We start from the raw sequence: 23,452 nt of genomic DNA on the forward strand, positions 1-23,452 counted from the left end.
CTTTGATTCAACCACACTCCACAAAATATTTAAATAAAGCCTGAACAAATGAAATAAACATCCAGGCAGGAAATGCAGCCTGGAACGCTTGATCTGGCACTCACCAGGCTCTGAAGGGCCGTTTCACTTGAAAATTTAAGCAAACAAAATCTACTGTAATCCCATTGCAGCGTTTGCACTTGGGCAAAACTACCTCATCTCTGACATTTTGATTTTTTACAGCAGATGGAAGAGAGGAAAAAAAAAACTTCCTCGCCTCACAAACATATGTGTCCAGTTGAGATCTGATTTCTCAAACCTTATGCACCAATCCAGCAAACAAACAAAAAGGTTATTTTTTTATTACTCACTATTACTCCAGGATTTCAGTAAATATTTGATACTGATCTCAAAGAAGCCCGAATCCTGTTGGCTGGCCATGTCTGCAGCATACAAAGAAGCTTCTAGCGCTGGGAGCCGCTGGAAGAGCAGGTACCGGGTGTGGAGATGTGCCTGTCACAGGTTAGTGATGTAAGCGCTGGGTCAGGAGCTGAGACGGCGGCTCTGCGGATCCACCTCCGTCTCTGACAACGAGTCCTCATTTAAAGGACAGCGAGGAGCGGGAGATGCTCAGCCGCTCCTCCTCCTCTGGGGCCAGGTCTTGCTTCTTATTTGCTGGGTGCTGATCTCCCTGCAGCCCTCGGAGGCGGCAGCGGCTGCTGCTTTCATTTCTGGGCTTTCATAAGCAGAAATGCCTCCTGCCGGCCGCCCACATGCTCTGCTCGAGCCAGGTACGGTACCGAGGAAGTCCCCACCTGAACCGGGATCTGCGCTCCTGCGGGAGGAAGGGATTCTCAGCCAGTTTGCCTGACGCGATGCGGGCTGCCTCCTGGACCACACGGTGGCCGCAGAGCCGAAGGATGAGCGGGGCCCTCCGCTCCCTGCCCTGCCTCAACCTGGGCTGCCACTCAGCCTCCGCCAGGGCTGGCGGAAGAGGAGGAATCCCCAGCTTCTTGGCTCCTTTCGGTGCAGAAAGTCTTCCAGGCAGCGGCCGGGTATGGGCTGGCTGCTACTTCCCCTTGTGTCTGTCCCTGAAACACACGACTGCAGCGCGATGCGGTAAGCAAGCTGCACTCTTGCATCTGGTTGCAGCGACGTTTTGAAAAACCCCATCCGTCAGCCCCATTTCAGTCAGGAAGCTCCACAACATGAAGTCATCGGTCTGGGCTTTTCTTCCCTTCCTCGAACGGGTTTCTCCCTCCCAGAAAAGCGGTCTTATTGAGGGGCACCCCAGCCCCAGAGTGCACACCCGAAAGGGACAGAAAAAATTGCTGAGTCTGTTTGTTCAGAGAATGCCACAGATTCCACCAGGGATCTGTTTCTTAAGCCTTGTATTTGTAAGAATCACCCAGCCCAATAAAGCTTATTTTATTTGCATTAAAAAGATAAGGCGTTTGCCTTGGATTCCTTTCTCTACAGTGACATTTTGCTTCATGAATTCTTCATATCGGGTGTCCTGATTAGCTTCATATTATCATTTGGCTTGAGTATGACTTAAATAAGAGTACTGTATTTTAATAATGACAAGGCTGTGTTGGATTTAATAATTTTAATAATGATAAGGTGGGATTTGGCCAAGCATCTGAGAGCCATGGGATCCTTCTCCCTCCCCAGTAAATTTATGATTCATTTTTCCAAAAGAATACTTTGTGATAATTATTTAACGTAACAAATGCCGGACAACACCCCCCCCAAAATGTATTCACAAATAAGACTTCCCGTATTAATAGTTCATTTGAGAAATGGAAGGGAAAGAGTATAATATACTTTCATTTTTAAGACAAAGAATTTGAAACATCCAGCACTGAATAGCACTTTTAGAGCTGTGTCCTAGCTTATCACTATAACGAGCTCTCAACTCTTGACAGTTAACACAAAGGAAAGCCCTCAACCACTTGGATTCCTAACTCCGCTCAGAGCATTTCATTCTTATGAAATTTCTGATCAGGTTGCCTTCTTTTTAATTCAAGCATATGTAGTAAAGTTTAAGCGCTAAATTTCTTTGACTGTCTATACTTTGTATGGATTCCAGGTAAAATAGTACCCAAAGGTTTTGCTTCAGAACAATCTGATTACATCTGAAAACAGCTGCAATGCTTGTGCCCATCAGGTCTGGCGCCTCTCTCCCGTGATGGTTGTGAAGGCACAGGGGGGCTGCCAGGTGCCTTGCAATGAACGGCGCAGGGGCTCTCCGGGTGGGGGCCCCCAACCCATCTGGCACTAACCTTTAGTAGCTTTGAGAGCTAAGGCAAGCTCTTAACCTTGCTAAGCCTTAATTTCTTCACCAGTGTGGTGATGATAACCGTTGTTTATACTACCAACAGTTGTTGGAAAGAATAAATGACACATGTATGAAAAGTACGCAGTGTGGTGTCATGCACATAGTAAGAACCTCATAAAATTTCATTACTTCTAATTTATTTTACTCATTTTAATTATTATAAATTCTTGGTGACTCCAGAAGAGACCCCTTTTTTGAAGTTAAATAGTTCATACCATTTCTGCGACTTAGTATGTTATTTTTGAACATCCATAATAACTATTTGGGGATAGCAGGTCAAAGACATTAAAATCAGCTGCAATCAGCAACATGTTATTCTATGTTGTTACATAGAGATTCTCTAAATGCTTATAAAGGAAATCCTAACTGGGTTTTAAAAGTTTTCATTAGTACTGTAAACATACTAACTTGTTGAGAATTTTACTTATATATATTTGAAAAGCAATAATCATAAAAATTTAAATGTTATTTAGAAAGAATGTTTTCAGTGGCATCTAGTTTTGCCTGAAGAGTGAATTAGCAACCAAGAGTCCTCCCTGTTTCTGTCAGAACCCCAAATCCTGTCCAGTGTATGCTTGTTTCCTCCTTTGAGTACCTTTAAAAAGCACAGATTGTAAAAGAACAGAAAAGGCCTTTTGTTTTGTTGAAAGGCCCGCAAATCAAACAGAAAGACACCTGCCATAAGCTGGGATAAAACATTCTCTCATTTTCCTTCTCTCTCTCTCTCTCCCCCCGCCCTCTCTCTCAGGAGGGGTCACTTATAAAATGTACTTGGAACAGCACCTAGACAAATGTACTTTAAAGTACAATAAAATCTGAATCTGACCCTGGCTTGCTTTCTGGTTTCAGTTGTCATTTAAGATGCTCTATCTCAGCTTTCATACCTATAATAACAAGAGCCTTCCTTAAAATCTTGGGAGAACATACAGTGAATCCATAAGTAAAAAATTAGGGATAGATGCTGGGAACTGAGAGGAAGATAACAGTAGTATGGGAACAGTGGAAGGCCCCAGGAAGTGGTGTTAAACAGTGGAAAAAAGTCAGACAGTAGCCTGAGATAAGTAATATTAATGAGACCATCTACATTTACTCAATATCAGTATTGTACTAAAATACACATTTTAAAATCATATTTAACCCTCACCTCAAACATATGAGGTAAGTCCTATTATTAACCCATTTTAGAGAGAGAAAATTAAGCCTTAAAGGAGCATAAAATAAGGTCAAAATCATACGGCAAAATTAGGTCAAGCCAACTTGAGGTGCATTTATCCTAACTATTATTATTAATATTTAATTCTATCCCCACTGCAGAGTCATTTAGTCGAACCTTATTGTGATTTGCAAATCACAAGAGAGAACCAACTTCTTTCGAGACAGTTCAGGAAGCAATGCTAGGAACTTATCACTGACAGTTGCTCTGGGTCCCCCACAGCTCTCCCAGCCTACATATGGCCTGCCTCCTGCCTGGGTGAGGAATTGTTCCCTGGAGGTCTAGCCCCATCAAGAATTTAGAGAAGAATGCCATCATTTTTTGTATTAATTTGATTCATTGCACAGAGAGAGACACCTAACCTGGAGTGTGACTATGGATGGAAATCTAGCCTGAACTCCACTCTTCCAGGTGTCAAGGAATAGTAAAGGGTTCTGCTCACCCAGATGTGGGATTGCATCTGCCCAGGACTCAGTCTATTTTGTGATCAAAACATTGTATGGGCTGGTGGTAGCCCTGGGTAATGCAGGGAAGCCAGGAAAGCACCATGTTTCAAGAAGGGAGTGACCAACTTTTCCCCTGTTTCCCAGTTTGGTGAATGGCAGCAATGAGGCCAGGAGAGGTAGGTGGATTGCATTTTACAATCCATGCTTTCAGTCCTATTATAAGCATCCCTTCCCTCTCCTCTCTGAAAGAGCTGTGCCTTACTCTGTTCTGTATCTCCCACTGCTCCCAGCACACATTCAGTAAACATGTAGATTGGGCGCTGAATAGCACTGCAGTGCCTGTGTAGGGTTATCTGTTGCATATGGGGGAAAATGTGCGTATGGGGGAAAACAACCGGAAATACAACTGGATTGTATTTTAATTCATGCTCCATTTATTCTTTCCTGGCATTTTAGACAATTTTTTTTTTTCAGACTAAACTATAGTGTTTTTAAAAATGTGAAAACAAAGCTAAGCAAACAGTCTGGATGCTTGCCAACCTCAAAAGCCATTACCTAATGATTTTCTAGCATCCGACTGAGCTGATTGGGTGAGGGTGGGAGTCCTCCCCGTTTCCCCGTGGACGGTGCACGTGGGTAGCCACGTGCAATTACTGTCATAGCGTGACATGCATATCCATGCACAGACTGTGTCAAGCAGAAGAGAAATGCCTCAAGAGTGATCTGAAGAAAGAAATCTCCTCATATAAGAAAAAAATTGCTTTATCAATTTTTGATCAGTAGTTTCAAACTCCAAAAATGTGTCAAGTATATTTGTGCCATTATACACTGTATTGTAAGAAGAGTTAGTCCAAATCAAATTATGTCTTAGATTGAGTTAAAAAGACAGCAGTTGAGATAAATGGTGAGTAGTATGGAAAAATAATTTTTTTCATTAAAAAAGAAAATAAGAAGAGGCCTTGTAGAGGGAACCTAAAGAACAAGGTATCCAAATAAATAAAAAACTTCTCTTTTCACCTATTTCAGACAAACAATTTAGATGATCTAGCCTACTCTACTCAACTGGGAACAATATGGAACAATGCCACAGAATGTTCATGTGGTAAACATAAAATTCAATGATCATGCCTTTAAAAATCCAGCCCAAAGACACAAATCTTCACAAAAATAGATTTTGTAAGATCTGAAAACATTTACTTCATTATTATCCATGGCAAATAATTTTTTTCAATGGATTGAAACACATTTAAATTTTTTGAATGCAACAGAATTGCATTAAAGCCGAGCTTGTTGTTGAACAGATATAGACACAAACAAGGAAAATCATGTCTCTTAAAATGGATTTCATTAAAAAAAAAAACCCAGCAGCAGAACCCAACTTTCTTTTTTTTCTCTACTCAGCGCCTCTGAAAAGGAGTTTTATAGGAAAATGAGGCCAGCCAAAAAAACTGGATGTTGGTCTAGTGCAATGATGACAAACCTTTTAGAGACAAGTGTCCAAACTGCAACCCAAAACCATTTATTTATCACCAAGTGACAACACTGCAATTAAACCTGAATACTGAGGTTTTAGCTTAGAACAGACAACTCATATATTAACATCTTTTATCTTAAAAGACACACAAGTAACACACATCCCATAGGTTCGCCACCACAAAGGGAAACCCTTGAAGGATTCAAGCAGAAAACAATGAGACCCTGAGAAGTGGCAGCAGGGAAGTGAGGGGAAGCCTGTATCTACCCCAGTTGCTACCCTGTGCATGGAAGGTCCCCTATATACGCTCATTGTCAGGCAAGATGAAAACTGACTTTCACTGAGTGCTTGACTTTGAGGTCCTGGGCTAGGCTGCACCTTGGAAGACAAAGCCAAGGCAAAAGGCACAACTGTTGGGCACCTCCTCTAAATCCAGTACTGGGACATCAGTGGAGGAAGTGTAGCATTGATTATCCCAGGGCTGCACCCTGGGAAATGAAAATTAGGCCACTCCCTGGACTCTGCTTCAGAAAATTGAACAGTAATTTCCAGAACAAATGGTCAAACGATATTAATTAGGAGGAGAGCGATACGTGCAGCAGAGTTGAGTCTCTGCTCTATCACTCAGGGCCGTGTTGTTGGCAAAATCGTGGAACATCTCATGACCTCAGTGTCCTTGTCTGCAAACTAATGCTTATCACACAGCTCTGTGACAAGCAGTAAACGAGTTCCGAGTAGGTGACAATTGTTAAGGTAGCAGAGTTTTAGTAAACAAAGAACTCAGAATACTCCATAAATGTTCCCTGAAGTACATAGGTTGGGAAAAGAGGGAGAGTGCAGCCCTGCCCACTACAGCATCACACCCTCAGCCACCTTTGCTGGCTACAGGGTAAAGTAGGCCTGCCAAGACTGAAGGTGTGGCAAGGTAGGGAAAACCTGAACACATACATATGCAACTTTTGGGGGCCTAGGATAAACCTTGATCTGAGCACAGGTTAGAGTTAATTTAGTATCATTTCAAAATTTATCTAATTCATCTTCCCATCAACCTCTCAAAGTAGGGCCTGGGTATTTGGATATTATTAATCCAGAGCCTAAATCAAGGGATGTTATGATTCATATATATTATTTAAATATGAAGATTTGATCTCAAATTCTGCAGAATAAAGGCATGGCATAGTTAATATTTAATGCTCTATTTATAGATATGCATGCAAAGAGAAAACATTTGAGGGTCCTCCCCCTTACTGTGAAAGTAACAGCACGATAACTATACAATGCTACTTTCAAATACCCTTAGTAGCCTGAGAAATTATTCACACTCAGATTTAAATAGATTTGGCATAACTAGCTGCAATAGTAGCAAATTATTAATACATGATTATAAAACATTAGACATTAAACATTATAAACAGCATTTGCTTTGCATATTAGTGTTTATCAAATACACAGGAAATGCTCTACTAGGATAAGAACATTTATATTTATATTAATTCTCATCACTCTTTCCCAAACATTCCTTTCTATGTAAAGGAGAAGTAAGAAAATGTTGGTTCTTCTCCATGTGAATGATAATCCAGCTGCACAGAAAAGAAGCACTCTCATAGTTGCTTTAAAATTATTGGGTGATAGGTATTTCTATGATATAGTGACATAAATTACCTTTTACAGCTACAGCAAATATTCCTATGTTTGTTCCATTCACATTCCTTATTTCACTCCCAAAAACAAAGATGGGAGCTTAAGCCACATGGAACATATTAAGTTTCCTCAAAGGTACCATTTAATGTATTGTTATTAAAATCTATAATTTTAAAATTAATTAAGCTGGGGAATATTAGAAATTTTAAGGAGTTTGATTTATATGTTCACTACTTAAGTTTTATATATACTAAAAATTTTTTTGTTCTAGATATGATGTTGCTAAAGGTTGCAAGACTGCAAGTCAGGAAACTCTTAATTCTGCTTCTTATTTTCACCCTGATACTACGATTTTTGAGAAGTTATTTTTCTGCAAAATGAAGAATGCTCCTCCTCCCTTCAAGGGAGGAGTTTCTTGGGGAAGATCCTAAGATTTTCCCTATTCTTTGGAAAAACCACGGTAGGGAAGAAGCAAAATACTGGGTGATGAGTTATTTTATAACATGTGGGCAAGTCCTGTAAGGCAGAGAGAGACCATAGCTATGAGCCGGGGGATTATCACTGAGCTTACTGAAAATAGAACTAAGGAACTGAAGGTACAGACAGCATCACTTCATTTGGAGCCAGCAACTTAAAAAGACATTTCTACCTCACCGAGCAGCACTGATTTCACCTGCAAAGTCTTCCAAGTGCCCACGTGTTGAGGGATCTGCCTGGTGTGGATGCCCTGGGCCCTGCCTCTTAGAATCCTCTGGTGTAAGCCTGATGACCTAAAGTACACTTTCCACCTTTAGGTACCGTTCAGACACATTAGAAAACTAAGAAGGGGTGAGTCTATTTTACAGGGCAGAGAAAGTCTTGCAAGGCATGTTTTTAGAAAGGGTGGGAATCACCGCTCTATTTGACCAGACAAGCAGGCCTTTGTGCAGGAGGGTGGGGCTGTCAGAGGCTGAGTGAGGGATGGCTGCAGCTCAGCAGGCTCCTGGGAAAGCCTTTCCAACGGCCCAGCTCGGGCTCAGCACAGGAGTTAGAAATGAGGTGGAAAGTAATGAGCTTTACAGACCAGCAAGCTGGTGAGGTCACTCCGAGAAACGTAGGGCGATGGAGGTGGAGGGTCATGATTCTGCCCTCAGTGTTAGCTGTAGAGAAACCACAGCTCACAGTCTGGCCAGTCCCTACTCCACCAGGTTCTAGGCATAGAGCTCTACCTATACCTAGTCCTTCTTCTTTTATAAAGTGCAGCTGATACTATCTTGTCTGCCCTTTGTGTCATGATCTCAAAAATCAACTGTTGAGTATCTATATTCAAATAACTAATAACAGGTGAACTGATTTCAATAATATTGTTATAGCTTGAATCTCAAGTGTTCCCCCAAAACTCATGTGTCAAAGAAGATCATGTGCATGGAAAGGCTTTGCATTCTCAGGGTTTTGGTATTAGATGCTCAGGGCGCCATCAGCATAAGAACAAAAGGCCAGATGGTCCCTCCGCAGCCCTTCACCCTAAAGAAAAACATTAGAACCTTCCTGGTCAATAGTGCTAACCTGCTGCACTTTCAGTTTTTGGTCTAGAGACATGTCCTGGGTATACTGCTCTGTAAGTGACCATTCACCAATTCCAGGAATGTGCTGGTGGCTGGTGGTTTGACTGGGTCCTATCCAAATGGCACTTTGGCTGCTCCAGAAAAATACAGGATGGGTGGTAACTGTAGTATGAGAAATAATCCACCATTCCTCAAGCCTTACTTTCTACCTTCTTTGTTCTCCAACAGATTTTTTTTCCTTTCTCTTATCTTATTCTTGGACATTAAAGTCATTTCTACCCTTATCATCCTTCACATGTATAACTTATATTTTGCTCATTAACACAATGTTTAGCAGAAGAGTAAGAAAAAGGGCCATGGTTGTGGCTTTCTGTTGGACTTTTGGATGAAAGACAAGATGGTGAAGCCTTTCTGATAATGAGAAATGTATTAGCCAAAAGGCTGAATCTGGCATAAACACAGTAATCCTTTTTCCACTGGCTTTCTATCTACTCTTACAAATGAAAAAACTGATACTTATGAAGGTCCCCGAGCTAGGGCACAACAGATCAATGACAATGAAAATAATGATGACGATTGCTGGCCATGGGATGTAGCAAAGACTGGGACTCAGATCTGATGCTAGGCCAGGGATACTCAAGAGAAATGCAATGCAAGCCATACATGCCATCTTAAACTGTTGAGTACCTATATTCCAATAACTAATAATAAGTAGGTGAAATTAATTTCAATAATATTATTTTGGTTTGAGTCACAAATGTCCCCCAAAAGCTCATGTGTCAAAGGTTTGGTATTTGGGTTGGCAGCAATGTTAAGGGACAGGCTTTTGGCATGTGACTGGATCATGAGGGCCTTGACCTCAGCAGAAGATTAACCCATTGATAGATTCGTAGTCGAATGGTCTACTGGGAGGCTGTGGAAACTTTAGGAGCTGGGGCCTAGTTGGAGAAAAGAGGTCACTGGGAGTGTGACTTTGAAAGTTAAATCTTGTTCTTTCTCTGTATTTCTCTCTGTCTCTCTCTCCCACTATCCCTTTCCCTCTCTTCTCCTTCCTGGCTGTCATGAGGTAAGCACCTTTGCTTTGCCATGATCTTCTGCCATGACATTTCTGCCTTACCACAGATATAACAGCACTAGAATCAGCCAACCATGGACTGAAACCTCTGAAACTGTGAGCCAAAAGAAACCTTTCTTCAAGTTGTTTTTCTTAGGTGTTTTGTCACAGTGACAGAAAGCTGCATGACACAAACATATTTCATTTAATCGAATATACCAATAACATTATCTTTTAAATACGTAATAAATATCACAGTTATTAGTGGAGCATTTAATATTTTTGCACTAAATACTTAACATGGGATGTGTAGTTTACAGCACCTCTAAATTGGTATTAGCCAGGTTCTTAAGACAGAATTGCTGTCAGTGGCTAGAGACTTACTGGACACAGCAGCTCTCTAGGTCTGAACCTTTCTGGCAGTCTAATGAAGCTCAGGGGCTCCTTCTCAGGATGAGATGTTTACGTGAATAAAATAAAGTATGTAGGATTATAAAGATAATGAATTATTTTGAAATACAGTAATCATTTAAAAAAACAAGATTGTGGTATGATATACAGCTACTTCTTTAGTAACACATTAAATAACACAATGTAGAGGCAGATAAAATTATAAGAAATTTTAAATAAAATAATACTTAAAAAGTATATATAATATTGCCATATACCTAAAGCAACTGTCATGTTATAAATATATTGGTAACTTTAGCTGGTCATAAAGTTACAGGTACTACTAATATTGTAGTTTGTTACCTATATTTATAATTGAAGAAAATACTAAATCTTTTCAGGTAGAGGCTGGTGAGAAGTGAACTGCAATATTTTTGCATCTGAGTCCATGGACCCTCCATCCAACCCATGATGCTGATCTGCCACATGGGCTTTCATTTCTGCACTCTGCTGCTCCCAAGATGCCATTCCTTCCAGAGGGCCACAGTTTCTGGGGACACACATAAAGATGGTAAGAAAGAACGGCTGTACCTCTGAGAAACTCCCTACACTTTCCTTCCAATTTTCTTGATACTCTTTCTCTCTTCTTCTACCACTTGCTTTTCTGCTACCCCAGCACACTCTTTAGGCTCTTATTCTCCTATGAGATATTCAAATGATACTTAAAGACTAAAGGCATTCAACAAATGATAACAACATGTATCACTGGACTTTTCCTAGAAATCATAGTTACAAAACTTGCCCCCAAAATGGTGCTTCACTATAGAACCCCTGCTAATTACAACCCTTACAGCATATTAAGCACAATATGATCTCTGCTGTCTATGCTTGAGAACATATAAAATATTGTCCTTACAAATTAAATAAGTTTCTCCGAAGAACTTGTATGTATGGATACAATTTCAAATTGATGAAAAATCTACTGGATTCACTTATGATTCAAATAGAAATTTTGTTAGTTATATACAGTAGAATAGTACTCTGGTCTTAATAACAAGTCTCATGTTTTGCAATTTAATTTTGTCAGGCTCACTAGGTACATTAATATATTATTATCATATTGATCATGTGACAGCCTTTAACCACACTGTGGAGTGAGTCCCCAGAAGCCTTTCTTAACATTCTCTAGAGCTGTAGCCCAGAGGTCATGTTTACAGGATGGACAAGAGTATTAGTTCATGGCCTATACATGAGCTTTTCTGTTCTTATTCAGAAAAACTTATTAGTAATCAAAGCAGCATCTGTTTTGGTTTTTCTTCTTGGGAAACCTCCATCTCTGAAACCAGGAATATTCCAGAGAGGAGCACGAGCAGGAAAATTGGTGGTTTTTCTGCTGACCTTACCGACTGACTTGGCTAGACTTGCGAACAGACTGAAGAAGTAGGTTAGTGACCAGGATTCTATACAGACTCTCAGGACCAACTCCCAATAAGGTTAGGGTTGAGTTTTATCAAAGAAACAATTGTTGGAATGTTGGCATCTAGCTGTATATTATCATCATCTTTATTAATATTATTTAAAATGCCTCTTTATTTTTTGTTTTATTATTCTCAAACTGTCTCTGAGAGCTAGTAAAAAAATGACTCTCAAAACGTAATACTCTAAGGAAGGGTGTAGGCTCAGTAGTAGAGTACTGTCTAGCATGAATGAAGCCCTGGGTGGTTCCATCTCCAGCACAACTAAATAAATAAATTAATAAATAAGAAAAAGAATAAAATTTAATTTGCTTTGAGTTGTGGAATTAATTTGGCAGTGTGAAACCAGGGTCTTTCACTAATGAAACAGAACAGGAAAGAACATATTGGAGTGCATCAGGCAAAGGTGAATATTCTTTCATGAAAATCCCATCATATAAATGTATACACAGCCACGCGAATGCTAGGTTGCAATGCAATGCAAAATGCATTCTGATTTTACTGTGCTGGAGATCAAACCCAGGGCCTCAGGCAAGTGCTCTACCACTATGCTATATCCCCAGCCTGTACAGTTTATTTCTTATTATGAGTCGTGGTTCTAAAACTTTGAGATCCCCTTCCCATGAATGTTTTCTTCTTATTTCACAGTATTTATAACACATTTTGGTCCTTATTTACCCTTCCTGTTTCTCACACAAGAGAAACAATGTGATATTTAAACACGTGTGTCCAATTCATTTCACTTAAGAGTATGGTCTCAAGTTATCAAATTAATTTTTTAAAAGTCTGAAAGCCCTTGGCCTTGGAGGGTTTGCTCCAGTTGCATCGTGCCGGCTTGCGGTGCTACTTCATCTCCCCCTAGTGGTGAAGGCAACTTCCATCAGGAATAGGAGAGGCGGGCTATAATATGGCACATCTATCTCTTGAATGTCTAGATACCACACAGGAGCCAATTTGAACTTTAGGCAGGAGCCCTAACACAACAACACCAGGTCCCCAACTCTCCACCTGCAGCCTGGGATTCCGGCACGTTCAACAGAGTGACACTGGAGAGGGACGCACTCTGGGAGCAGGAGGAGCTCTGGGACGCCCACCTGGGTCACCAGGTCCGCCACCTCCCAGCCTCCTGATCCTTTTGGCATCTGTAGTCACAGCCTGCGCTGATGGAAATGACTTTCCAGCCACCCTCCTCCTGAGAGCCGACAGAACAGGAGGACAAAGGCTCTTTACTGGAAGGAAACTCTAGGTTTCCAATGCCTCTGAATCACTTTATTTATTTATTTATTTATTTTAATTTTAAAGAATGAAAGAAGGATAACATAATAATAGGGGGGACTTAGCAAATTATAGACAAAATGGTAGGAAATTATCAATGGTTATCATTTTACATATTATTATCTACAAAATAGTTTCTCAGGAAAACAAATAGACAAATAATAGTGAGTTAGAGACAAAAGAGGTAGGAGATTATCAAGAGTTGTTGTGCTATATTTTGGTATCTTCAAAGTGGCTTCTAAAGAAAATAAATAGAGCTATACATGAGTGACCTATTGAAAAATCATTAACTATTCTCAATGGTTGTTGTAGGAAACACATAATAATAAACATACATCTATTTATGAAATAGGATAGGAACATTACAAACTTTACACAGTTATGGATAGATTAGTAGGAAAATATCAATGGCTGCTGTGCCTCTGAATCACTTTAAACCTTCACCTATGCTAATCTGTGTAAAATTTTTAAAAAATTCTCTTCTATGCTACAAATTACAAACGATTCTGCTATTTAAAGTTTCAACAAAAACCTGTCCCCAGCACTGAGGCAAGTGGAGAAATCCTGGGGAGTCCGCTCGATGGCACAGATGTCTACAGCCTGACCCTGGAGGGGGTCATGTTGCTACTGTACGGTGCTTGGTCACCTGGGTGGGAGACCACCTTTAGAACCCTGTTCTGCTGCCCCGCACCAGGCAGTGATTTCAGCACATGGGCAGGGCCAGCCCGATGGACTGAACCTGCTGGCCGCGCCCCCCAGTCCCGGTGTTGTCGTGTTAGGGCTCCCTGTCTTCTGCAGTTTCTCTGATAGCTTGTGTTTAACAGGCAGGGGCGTAAGTTGTGCACACAGGTTAGGTGCTAAGATGTGCTAACCCAGCCCATCTGCATTTCCCATGACCTTCCTTTTTGCCTCCCCTTTTCCTTTCCAGCCCAGGTGGGAAGCAGTGATATACTACAATGGACGGAGAAATGGAAGCCAGCAAAATTCCTTAGGTAAAGCTTTGGGGAGAGATGCCGCAGGCTGGTCCTCGGGAAGGAATTCTATTTTGCCAACTTCTGCTCCTCCACAATGGGTGACTTGCACTTTTAAAGACTGCTTTATAACACTAACACACCCTCTGTGAGGGTTCTGGTAGATTCTCTCTGAAGGTCTTACTGAGCTTCCCTGAGCCGAGAGCCCACAGAACAGGGTACGTGGCGAGGGCTGTTTGTGGAAACCAGATTCAGCACTTGGCCACGTGGAAAGCGAGATGTGGAGCGTGGTCGAGACCCTCCGTGCACACAGGGCGGAGGGGAGCAGTCCGCCGAAGAGAAAGGTCTGTGCAGAGTGGTCTGGAGAAGCCGCACCCCTGTCTGTTTCCCTGGTGTCTCGAAGTGCATCATTCAGTGTCACATCAGGAACCGAGCCAAGGAAATCGTGACCAGCCCAAGTCACTTTGGTAATTCGTCTGCACCAGCAGTGCCTTTTTTGCCAGGGCTTCCTGGACCCTCAGATTCTTGTTTTGTAGCCATTTGCCACCGCTGATGGGTGTGGCCCTCTCCTCAGTCCCGCACTGCCTTCCCCGTCTCCAGATAGGCAGCTTAGCTCTCAAAGCTTAGCTCTCAAGGCCGGATGAGTTCTAAAGCCAGTGAAGACCTCGCCCTCGGAGTAAGTTCCCCAAGCTTGGGGAAGAGCGTGACTTCAGCAGTTTTTCTACCAAAAGCAGGCCGAAGGCTGGTTCTGGATCCTTGCTCCTCTCCCGCCTCCCCAGGCCACCTCCTGCCTCAGTCCCCCAGGGTGCCCACCCGCCCCCACCGCTGTCTGCTTGAGGCCTCTCACTTGCTGCAGTGTCATAGCAATAAAATGTGATTCTTGGGGCCCTCCAGGGAGCTGCTCGCGGCTTTATTTATGAAGCTGGCTTTGGGGAGTCGGGAGGGGATGACTGCTGCCATGCACATCCCCATCTGCTTAGAGCCACAACTCAGAAGAAGGGGCGCTTGGACTTTCGTTATACACATGTGCTTTGTGTAAATAAATATTTACAGTTTTATATTGACAATGGAATAAGCGCTAGAGCTTCCAACTGTATATTTTTTACTTTTATAAATTTTAAAACTATGATCCTTTATATATTTGCTTTTGGGGAGCTATAAGTTTTATGGCAATTAGTACTGCTAACTTTTTATGGTCCTCAGAAGTACATAAAAGTCCTATTAATCCCTTTATTTTTCCACTTCCCTTAACTCTAATATACACCAAAAAGAAGTCTTTACTTTCTTTGTTTTATTATTACAAAAATAATAAAAGTATTTTGCTAGTATGGAAAAAAAAAAGAACTTTAGGCAGGAAAGAATGATGAATTCCAGTCTGGACACTAGAATATTTGTCAAAAGTTATTGAGTCATTCTAAGGTCAGCCTGTTTATAAAATAAACTATTTCTTACCTCAGGTTTACTATAAAGTTTAATAAAAGATGGACAAAGAAATGCACCTAATACAGGACGATGCTCACAAAATGTTAGCTGTTTTATTTATCCATCCCCATTTCTAAAGATACTTGGCATGGATTTACAGACTTCTTGTCCAGTGTCTATCATCTTGTTCAATGATTCTTTCTTACAGACTCCCCTGCTTCGGACTGTATTAGAAGAAAGAAAAGGACTGTGGGTATCCAGAAAAAAATAACAAGGACCTGGAATGATTACAGAAAGGAGAAGAGGGCATGAGCATCAAACACAAGGCAGAAACTCAACATACTACAAGGCCAAGAGACAAAAGCTGCAGGTGGATAACAGGAGTGAAAGAGAGAAGGAAAGAGAAATTCTAACAGACATTCTAGTTATTACCAAAAATGCTGCCTCAGAGTGAGATAGAGGGGGTGGGCATGCCAAGAAATTTGGAGTATTTGGAGTTTTTGCAAATGAGCTTATATGAAAGATCCCAACTTCATAATATGCCCTATAAAAACTGAATGGAAGACAGACTGAATTGTGACAGGTAGTTATAAAAAAAAATAGAAGCGTGATATCACAAGTCAGGGACCTTTCAAATGATGAGGCAAAGGGTATAAGTAATCTAAGAGATAATAAGCATGGAAGAAATGAAGGAACTATTATGAAACTAATCTGAAATAAAGTCGATTGTAAAATTATTCGAGCAGAAAGTATTGTTCCTATGTCAGAATACTCAGATTTATAGGAAATTCTATAAAGCGGTACAATTTGGCATTTGAAAAGCACAGCAAACAAAGCCAGAACACCACTCTTACACATGGTAGTTCCCTGATATCTTGGGGGATAGGTTCCAAGACTCCCCTGAAACTGAGGGCAGTACTAAACCCTTTATACTATTTGAACATGAGTACTACCGTGGTCTGCCATGGACTACTAAGTGACTAAGCGTATATAACTTGGATATGCTGGACAAAGGGATAATTCAGAACCAAGTGGGGCACAGCAAGATGACATGATATTTCATCACACTGCTCAGAACAGCATACAACTTAAGACACATGAATTATTTATTTCTGGAATTTTTTGTGTAATATTTTTGGAGCACAGTTGATTGTGGGTATTTAAAGCTGCAAGTAAGTGAAAACTGGGAACACAAAAGGGGAGACTTTTAGGAATGCTGAGAGGATCTACAGGGCAGGTGGTGAGTAGGAAAGAAAAGCAGACAGGAACAAGGAAGCAGCCTCTTCACCAGGCCCAGAGGAAGTGAGCCTCTCTCATTTCGCAGAAGTCATGTCTGCCCTTTTCCATTCCTCTCCCCTGATCCTGTTCTGTTCTCAGTGATAACCCTGCCTCCTAGATGGCACCAGATAGCAGCTGCTACTTTTCTGCCACCAAAGCCACAAAGCCACCTTTCCACTCTCTTCTGATACCTTTTTCACTCCCAGAAGTCCCTTGCATCCTGACCTTTCACTTTCTGTGAGATCTTTCCTATCTTTATGAAACATATTCATTACCTCTCATCAGTAAGCAAAGAATAAAAAAAACAAAGCTTCCTTTTATCCCACATTTTCTTCCAATTTCTGCCTCAACTTTACAGGCTATCTTCAGTCCCTTTCTCCCAACTGCTTCAGTCCACTCCTGGATGACTTCTGGCCATGGTCTGGACCTAGCCACTATGTACATCTCAGTCCTTCACTTAATATTTTGCTAGCACTCTTCTTGAAACTTTTGACCTCATGCTTCTCCCATGACCTCATGTATTCCTGGTTTGCAAGGCCGGGCCTTGCCTACCTTTCCATCTCGTCTTGCTGTCTCCCTGCACCTACCTCCATCCACCTTGCACTCCTCCATGTCAGGGTTTTAGCAGTGCTGTTCCATTTGTCTAGAGGCCCTTCTCTCTGCTCCTACCATGGCCAACTCCTGTTTGTACTTTCATCAATCTAAGTATTGCTTCCGTAAGTATTACTTCCTAAGTACGACTTCCTGGATTTAGATCAGAGCCTTTCCTTGACTCCTGGATCTAAATCTAGAGCCCCTGTCATACTTTCTTATTGTCATGTTCAATTTCTTTAATGGTGCTTTCACAATCTGCAGTTATGAGCATGTTGTGTATTTTTCACTATGCTTTTATGTACACCCCTTTAGGACTACCAATTTCACAAGGCAGACTCCAGGTTTATTATGCTCACCACTTTACTTCTGTGTCCTAGGTGAACACAATGACCACAGTACATAGTAGGCACTTAGTAAGTCACTGAATGAACAGCTGTGCTGCTCAATGAATGAATGAGCAAATATTCACACCCACACCAGGGAGGTGGAGCATGTCATTGACTTCACCGTGGCTGCTTTTAGGCCTTTCATCTTTGTGCAAATACTGTTCATATTTTTCCAGGCTCTCAGATATCTGTTGGAACAAAGGCCCGTTTTGACTAAGAGAAGTGCCATGGAGGGTAAGCTCTCAGCAGAGGGAGGTGAAAAGCCTAGGAAAATTAGCTGGAAGAGAGCAGTCCAGATTTTCTCAGGATCTGATTTCTTATTTCCCTGACACAACCTCCATCCATAACAGAGGCCATGGGTTCTTTCCCTAGCAGGGCCTTCCTGATGTGGAAACTGCAGGAGCTAGATAAGTGGGAAGGAAGGCACAACATGGGAAGTCTAGGGGAAGGGAAACCAAAAGGCATCTCTGAAGATGGCAACAAATCCAGTAGACCTAGGCAGGGTGAGTCTTATCAGACGTCAGTGAGTTAAACGCACTTGTAACGGGGATGAAAATCTCAAGCCCAAGCTATAAGGGATTTATCCAGGTCTTCACTTGTGGGAGTAGATGAGCTAAAACTCTTTTGCATACTTCAAAATGCCTGTTAAGACCCACAACTGGAACATCCATTCCATTACTTCTTGTGTCTTAAAGGAAAGGCTTCTCAGTGGAGATATTTCATATTCATGACATTCAGAGCTGGGTTTTGGTTCTGCTAAAGACAGCTTGATCAATGCCATAATATCTCTAATTAGGTTCTGAAACTTTTTCTACCTAACAATGATTGGAGGTGTTAGAAATTCCAAGGGCAGGTATCTCACTAGGTTTAACCGAAGGTGGGAAGGGTGTGGGGAGGGAAGGATGGACAAAGGATGGTTAACGGGCGCAGGGAAGCAGTCAGGAGGAATAACTTACAGGTGTGTTCAACCTATGGCTTTTAGCTTGCTTGCCTTCTTTCTTAAAAATGTTGTAATAATAGTATTTTTAAAAGGAACTTTTATTACTTATAAACATTAGCTGTTATATATTTGATACATGCTACAAGACAATTCCTATTCACTTTGTATAGCCCAGGCAAGTCAAAATGTTGGATAAGCCTATAACACACGAGGATAACTATGGTAGACAATATTAAGTTGAATATCTCAAAATAGCTACACAGTAGATAGGATTTTGAATACTCCCTACAAAGAAAAGATAAATGTGTAGGTGACATATATGCCAATTACCCCAAACTGATAATCAGACATTGTATACATGCACTGAAATATCACACTGTACCCTATAAGCATGGAGAATTAGGTGTCAAAGATGATAAACTGGGGATAGTGGTAGAACACTTGCTGAGCATGTGTGAGGTTCTGTGTTCAATCTTCCACTTACTTGATCTCTTGGCAGCACTTGGTATTACTGATAGTCTTAATTTTTTTGTTACTTTGACTTTGACTGGCTCTATTCCTCCTCCTACCTCTCTGACTTTCAGTCTCAAAGTCTTGGGAGCCTTTCCACTGTTCCTCCTTGTAACAGAAGAGTAATTTAGAGTTCCACGCTCAGGCCCTTTCCTTCCTGTAGGTATACACTATATGGCCTAGGGTAGGTCATCTAAAGTCACCTGATGGTTTCCAAGTTATTTTATACGTCAGATCTCTTCATGGAGGTCCACATCTGTATGTTACCTTTTTATATCTTATTGTCTATCTTGATCCGTCTCCCTGGGTACCTGAAATCCAACAAGCCTATGTCTGGCTCACCACTTTCTTTCCTTAGTGCTTACCTTCTTCATTACTGCCTACATGAGATTACCACTTACTAAGTCACTCAGGTTAGAAATCCACTTCTCTTCTTTCTACTCCCCAAGTCAGCAAGCACTACCCTTATAGCCATTTCTTGTATCTCCTCATCCTCATTCCTCTACCACTGTCTAATTAAGGTAGTTGCCATCGGCTATCTGCTCAGTGCAATAGTCTTCTTCCTGGTCTCTCTGACTCCTATAAAGCTGCCAGAGCGGTTGATGATTGCACATCACTCTTGGGAGAAAGCCCAACCTTTGGACGCCATATAAGACCTCTTCCTCCTTCTTTGATCTCTTGCAATCCTGTGCTTCAGCCACAGGAAACTGTCTTCAGGGATTCCAAAGCATCGCTCTACCCTATACTGTTCTATTATGTGGTACTTGCATTGCACATTTGGTTTTCTTTTTTCTCTTAATTCCAATTTGAACCCTCACCCATACTCTGAGAAGTGTTCACTGGCTTCCACAGGTGAGGTGAAATATCTTCTGCTGAGCTCCAGCAGCACTTGCACATGGCCTTGTAATTACCAGTTCTGTCCTCCATTAAACTGTGAGCTCCACAGAAGAAAAGGAAGGCTGTGCACCTTGTTTGTAAATTACCAGGATCTAGAGTAGTGCCTGACGTGTAATAGATTCTAAAACATGTGGCTGAATAAATAATTACTACCAATAATAATAATTTAAATTTAAGCATGTGGTTTATTTTTGTGGTTAAGTCCAGAGGCAAAGGGTATGATAACATCCCTTTCAATACATTTGATATATACAATATATTCTTTTTGGTGTGCATCTGGCAAGTGATTTTCTGTAGTAATTGACAGAAACAAGCAAAGGGAGAATTGTTTCATGTAAATCAAAAACTAAAAAAAAAATCACATGACAGTATGGAATGTCTTGTTTTTATTAAAATATCCAGTCTGGAAGATGTAGCTTCTAGAGATTAGTTTTGAAATTTCTGACAGTATCACAAAATTTCTTTAAATCCCATATGTCAACCAAGGCAACAGGTGCAGGATGTGGCCCATAAAATGTTATAATGCTCTCCAAACTCTGGTGAATGGCAGGCATGATTTTACTGGAATATGCTTATCTAGATGATTATTCACAAAGAAGCAGTTCTACCTCAGGATGACAATGGTACCTGACTCTTCTGAGGCTTTTTTTTTTTAAACCAAAAAAGAATTAAATAATCAATATACCCTCCCATTACATCAAGGTGATTAATAATAATATTATCCACAATGTCCCTGAATTTCACAGATGGAGAAACTGAGGCCTTTAAATAAGATGCTTGTAACAAAGAATGAGTCCAAACATTCTTGTTTCTATAAATCTTGCCCCGAGGAACAACTGCAGCTTTGTTGGTGGCATTTCAGAGAATCCAACCATGAAACAGTTATGGTTTCATTCATTTGCTCTGGAGTAGTTGCTCTTCTTGAACTGCAAGTTTGTGGTGACTTCAGTGGTACCTGATAGGCTGGTCAACTTGATTGGCCTGGTCTAAAGCCAGGCCAAGTCCAGGGTCATCTGTGCACACTGCTCCTGCTTGAGGTGCTGTGTAGAGCCTGACACACATAAACACTTGGAAGCACAGACGCATTTGCTTTGTGACTGAAAGATTTCTGACAGTTTTCAAGATGGGTAGCGCCGAGGAGCTTGGGGCAGACCATACCTGAAATAGAACTGGTCTCAGGAGAAAAACTCATCCTGGTTCCACTTATTAAATCCTCTGCCCCATGGAAAAGCTCCTTCATTTGTTAGACCTAGGTTTGGGGAAATCTGTAAAGTCTCAGAGTCCTGATTCAGTTTTCAAACTGTGTTGGGCCTTTCCTCAACTCCTGTGCTTTACTTGGGGATGAAAAGAATACCACTTGTAGGACTGATTGCTAATAACTGACTGCATAATAGACTACAAAGGGGTTTTATATCGGGTAGACTATTAATTCACAATCTAATATTCAAGCTTCAAAATGTATGCCTCACTTTCTTTCCTTCTTTCATGAAATACACACACACTCACGGACTAACTTCTTAACCAAGTAAGAATAGAGTTGGTAGAACAACAACAAAATACCCTTTTCACACGTACTTTCATTTACAACAACAACAAAAATAGGGCAAGTCTAGCAAGGAACAGTCAGATTCTTTGTTAGACTTTCTGAAATACGAGCAATGAAGAAAAGGCACTGGCCCCAGGCCAACCACAGGGTTGTTTGCTAGTCTTTGAAGAAGCTGAGTCTAGCGCCTTTGCACCTGTTCCTCCTGCTACCTACACGCCCTCTCCCGAGATTTGACCCTTTGCTTTCTTCCGCCCCCTGCCTATCAACATCTTCCCTGACTATCACATCAGCCTTAAGATTTTATTCCCTATCATTATAACTTCTTTTCCTCGCTCCATTTGATTGAAAGCATGTTTTACTCTCTGAATAATACCTGCTTAAGTTTGTAGTTTGTCTCATCCCCATCAAAATATAAGATCTGCAAGGGAAGGGACACTGTCTGTTTTATTCCTTGCTGTAATTCTAGTACACAGAAAATGTCTAGCATGTGATAGGTGTTCAAGGGATATTAAGTGAATGAATACATGAATAAATGACTCTTGTTGCAATTTACTCTCTGTAAATTGTGTAACGTAATGTGCCAAACTGGCATGTAAACAAATGCCAAGTGATAGCTACATGAACTTAAAATACCACCTCTCGGCTCTTGAACCATGACATGTGATGGTCCACCTAAGGTAAGTTCTGGTTTACTTATCTCTAAAACCATTTCATTTCCATTTTCTCTACTTGTCTCTGACATAGCTTCTGGGCAGGTAATCTTGTGATGATTAAGGCTGAAGTAACTGCTGGGTGGTAATGCTCAATTCCTAGTTTTGTGAATTTGATTAAACATTCCCTACCCCAAACAGAGTCAGTTCAGTGGACTGTAAGCCAGATACCTGGGGTACCTTATACCAAACACTGAATTCCATCACAAAAAAACAAATAAAAGGGTTACCTTTATGGGAGACCGGGTTGAATCAGGGCAGTGATTATACACTGGCCACTAAGCCAAGGATGACAGCAGAAGAAGAGAAGGCACCATGGAGCTGCTCTGGGAAAATTCTTGCCCTGGACACATATCATTTCAGGATTCTGGAGTGGGTGTGTGTGGGCAGGTGAGGGCCATTTAAAAGGAGCTGGTAGACACTGCCTTGAAGGCCTGGGGTGGTGAAAGACAGGCACTTTGTTTAGCAAATTGTATCCTTTTTGGTTAGATTAAAAACAACTTTTGTTTCCCCACACCACAACTAAAACATTTTAAGTGGACTTGACCTTTAGGAATCATCAGGCAGATAACTTGAAAGGCCTTTTGGTGTTACATGTGACACATCTGAAGAACACTGAAGACTCAGCTTGCGATCTGGAAAACTTAGCAGTGGGGAGCTTTCATCTTATTTTTTTAAATTATGTACAATGGCTACACCTTCAGCTATGTTTAGCTAGTGGATTCTATTGTTAGTTCTACTACAACAGTGGTACTCTTCTGACTTGTTAGGCATTTTAATAGATAATTTGGATGAAGCCAGAAGTATCATACTACTCACCTTTAGGAATAAAGGAAAGGGGAGGGGCTCTAAATATAATAAAAGGACTCCAGAACTCTTATAAATGGCTGAAGCAAGGTGGAATAATATGTCAAATATAAAAAACAATATTTTATTTCAGGGTAAATGTTAAAGTCTATTCTTTGCCTCTACCAAAAAACTATCAAAAGCTTCCTCTTATATAATTTATATGTTCACTCACTTTGTAAGACTCTAATGTATTTGTTTACTGATAGCCTTCAATGATATATTTTAAGCTCCCAAAGAGGCAGGGACAATGTCTACATGGTGCTCTGCTGAATACTCAGTGTCTTTGCCTACCAAGAGACAGGTACTCACAATATATTTATTGAAAAAAAAATGAATGAATAAAGTATGCAAAGATGGGGAAAGACTTGACTAACCCAAGTGTTCAAAGTTAAGATGTTTTGTTGAATACAAAGTCAACAATGCTTGGGTTATGGAAGGTAATTTAGATGTCTAGAACATGGAATGGGACCTGATTTCTCCCATGGAATTATCCTTCTTTGTGTTCCAACTGAGGAGG

At 41.0% G+C, this 23,452-nt stretch overlaps 1 protein-coding gene and 1 long non-coding RNA gene across 6 annotated transcripts in view; one reads left to right on the forward strand and one right to left on the reverse strand.

The window, feature by feature from the left end:
• The window catches only part of Fry (furry homolog (Drosophila)), a 341,220-nt gene that overhangs the window by 264,065 nt on the left and 53,703 nt on the right, over window positions 1-23,452 (reverse strand). For 2 of the 5 annotated variants that reach the window (XM_005387729.2, XM_005387726.2), the window contains exon 1: window positions 351-1,414. The exons of the other annotated variants lie outside the window; for them this stretch is intronic. In XM_005387729.2, the coding sequence (XP_005387786.1) occupies window positions 351-420 (70 nt within the window). In that variant the 5' untranslated portion in view covers window positions 421-1,414. Of the gene's footprint in view, window positions 1-350; window positions 1,415-23,452 lie in introns of those variants that run through there. 5 annotated transcript variants of the gene reach the window in all.
• Window positions 1,016-15,963, forward strand: LOC102013960. The gene is made up of 3 exons (XR_261470.2): window positions 1,016-1,098; window positions 10,484-10,653; window positions 13,761-15,963. It is a non-coding gene; the product is annotated as an uncharacterized LOC102013960 (long non-coding RNA).

This window comes from Chinchilla lanigera, unplaced genomic scaffold, assembly GCF_000276665.1.
Source record: "Chinchilla lanigera isolate Chin_1 unplaced genomic scaffold, ChiLan1.0 scaffold00030, whole genome shotgun sequence".
Lineage (NCBI taxonomy): Eukaryota > Metazoa > Chordata > Mammalia > Rodentia > Chinchillidae > Chinchilla > Chinchilla lanigera.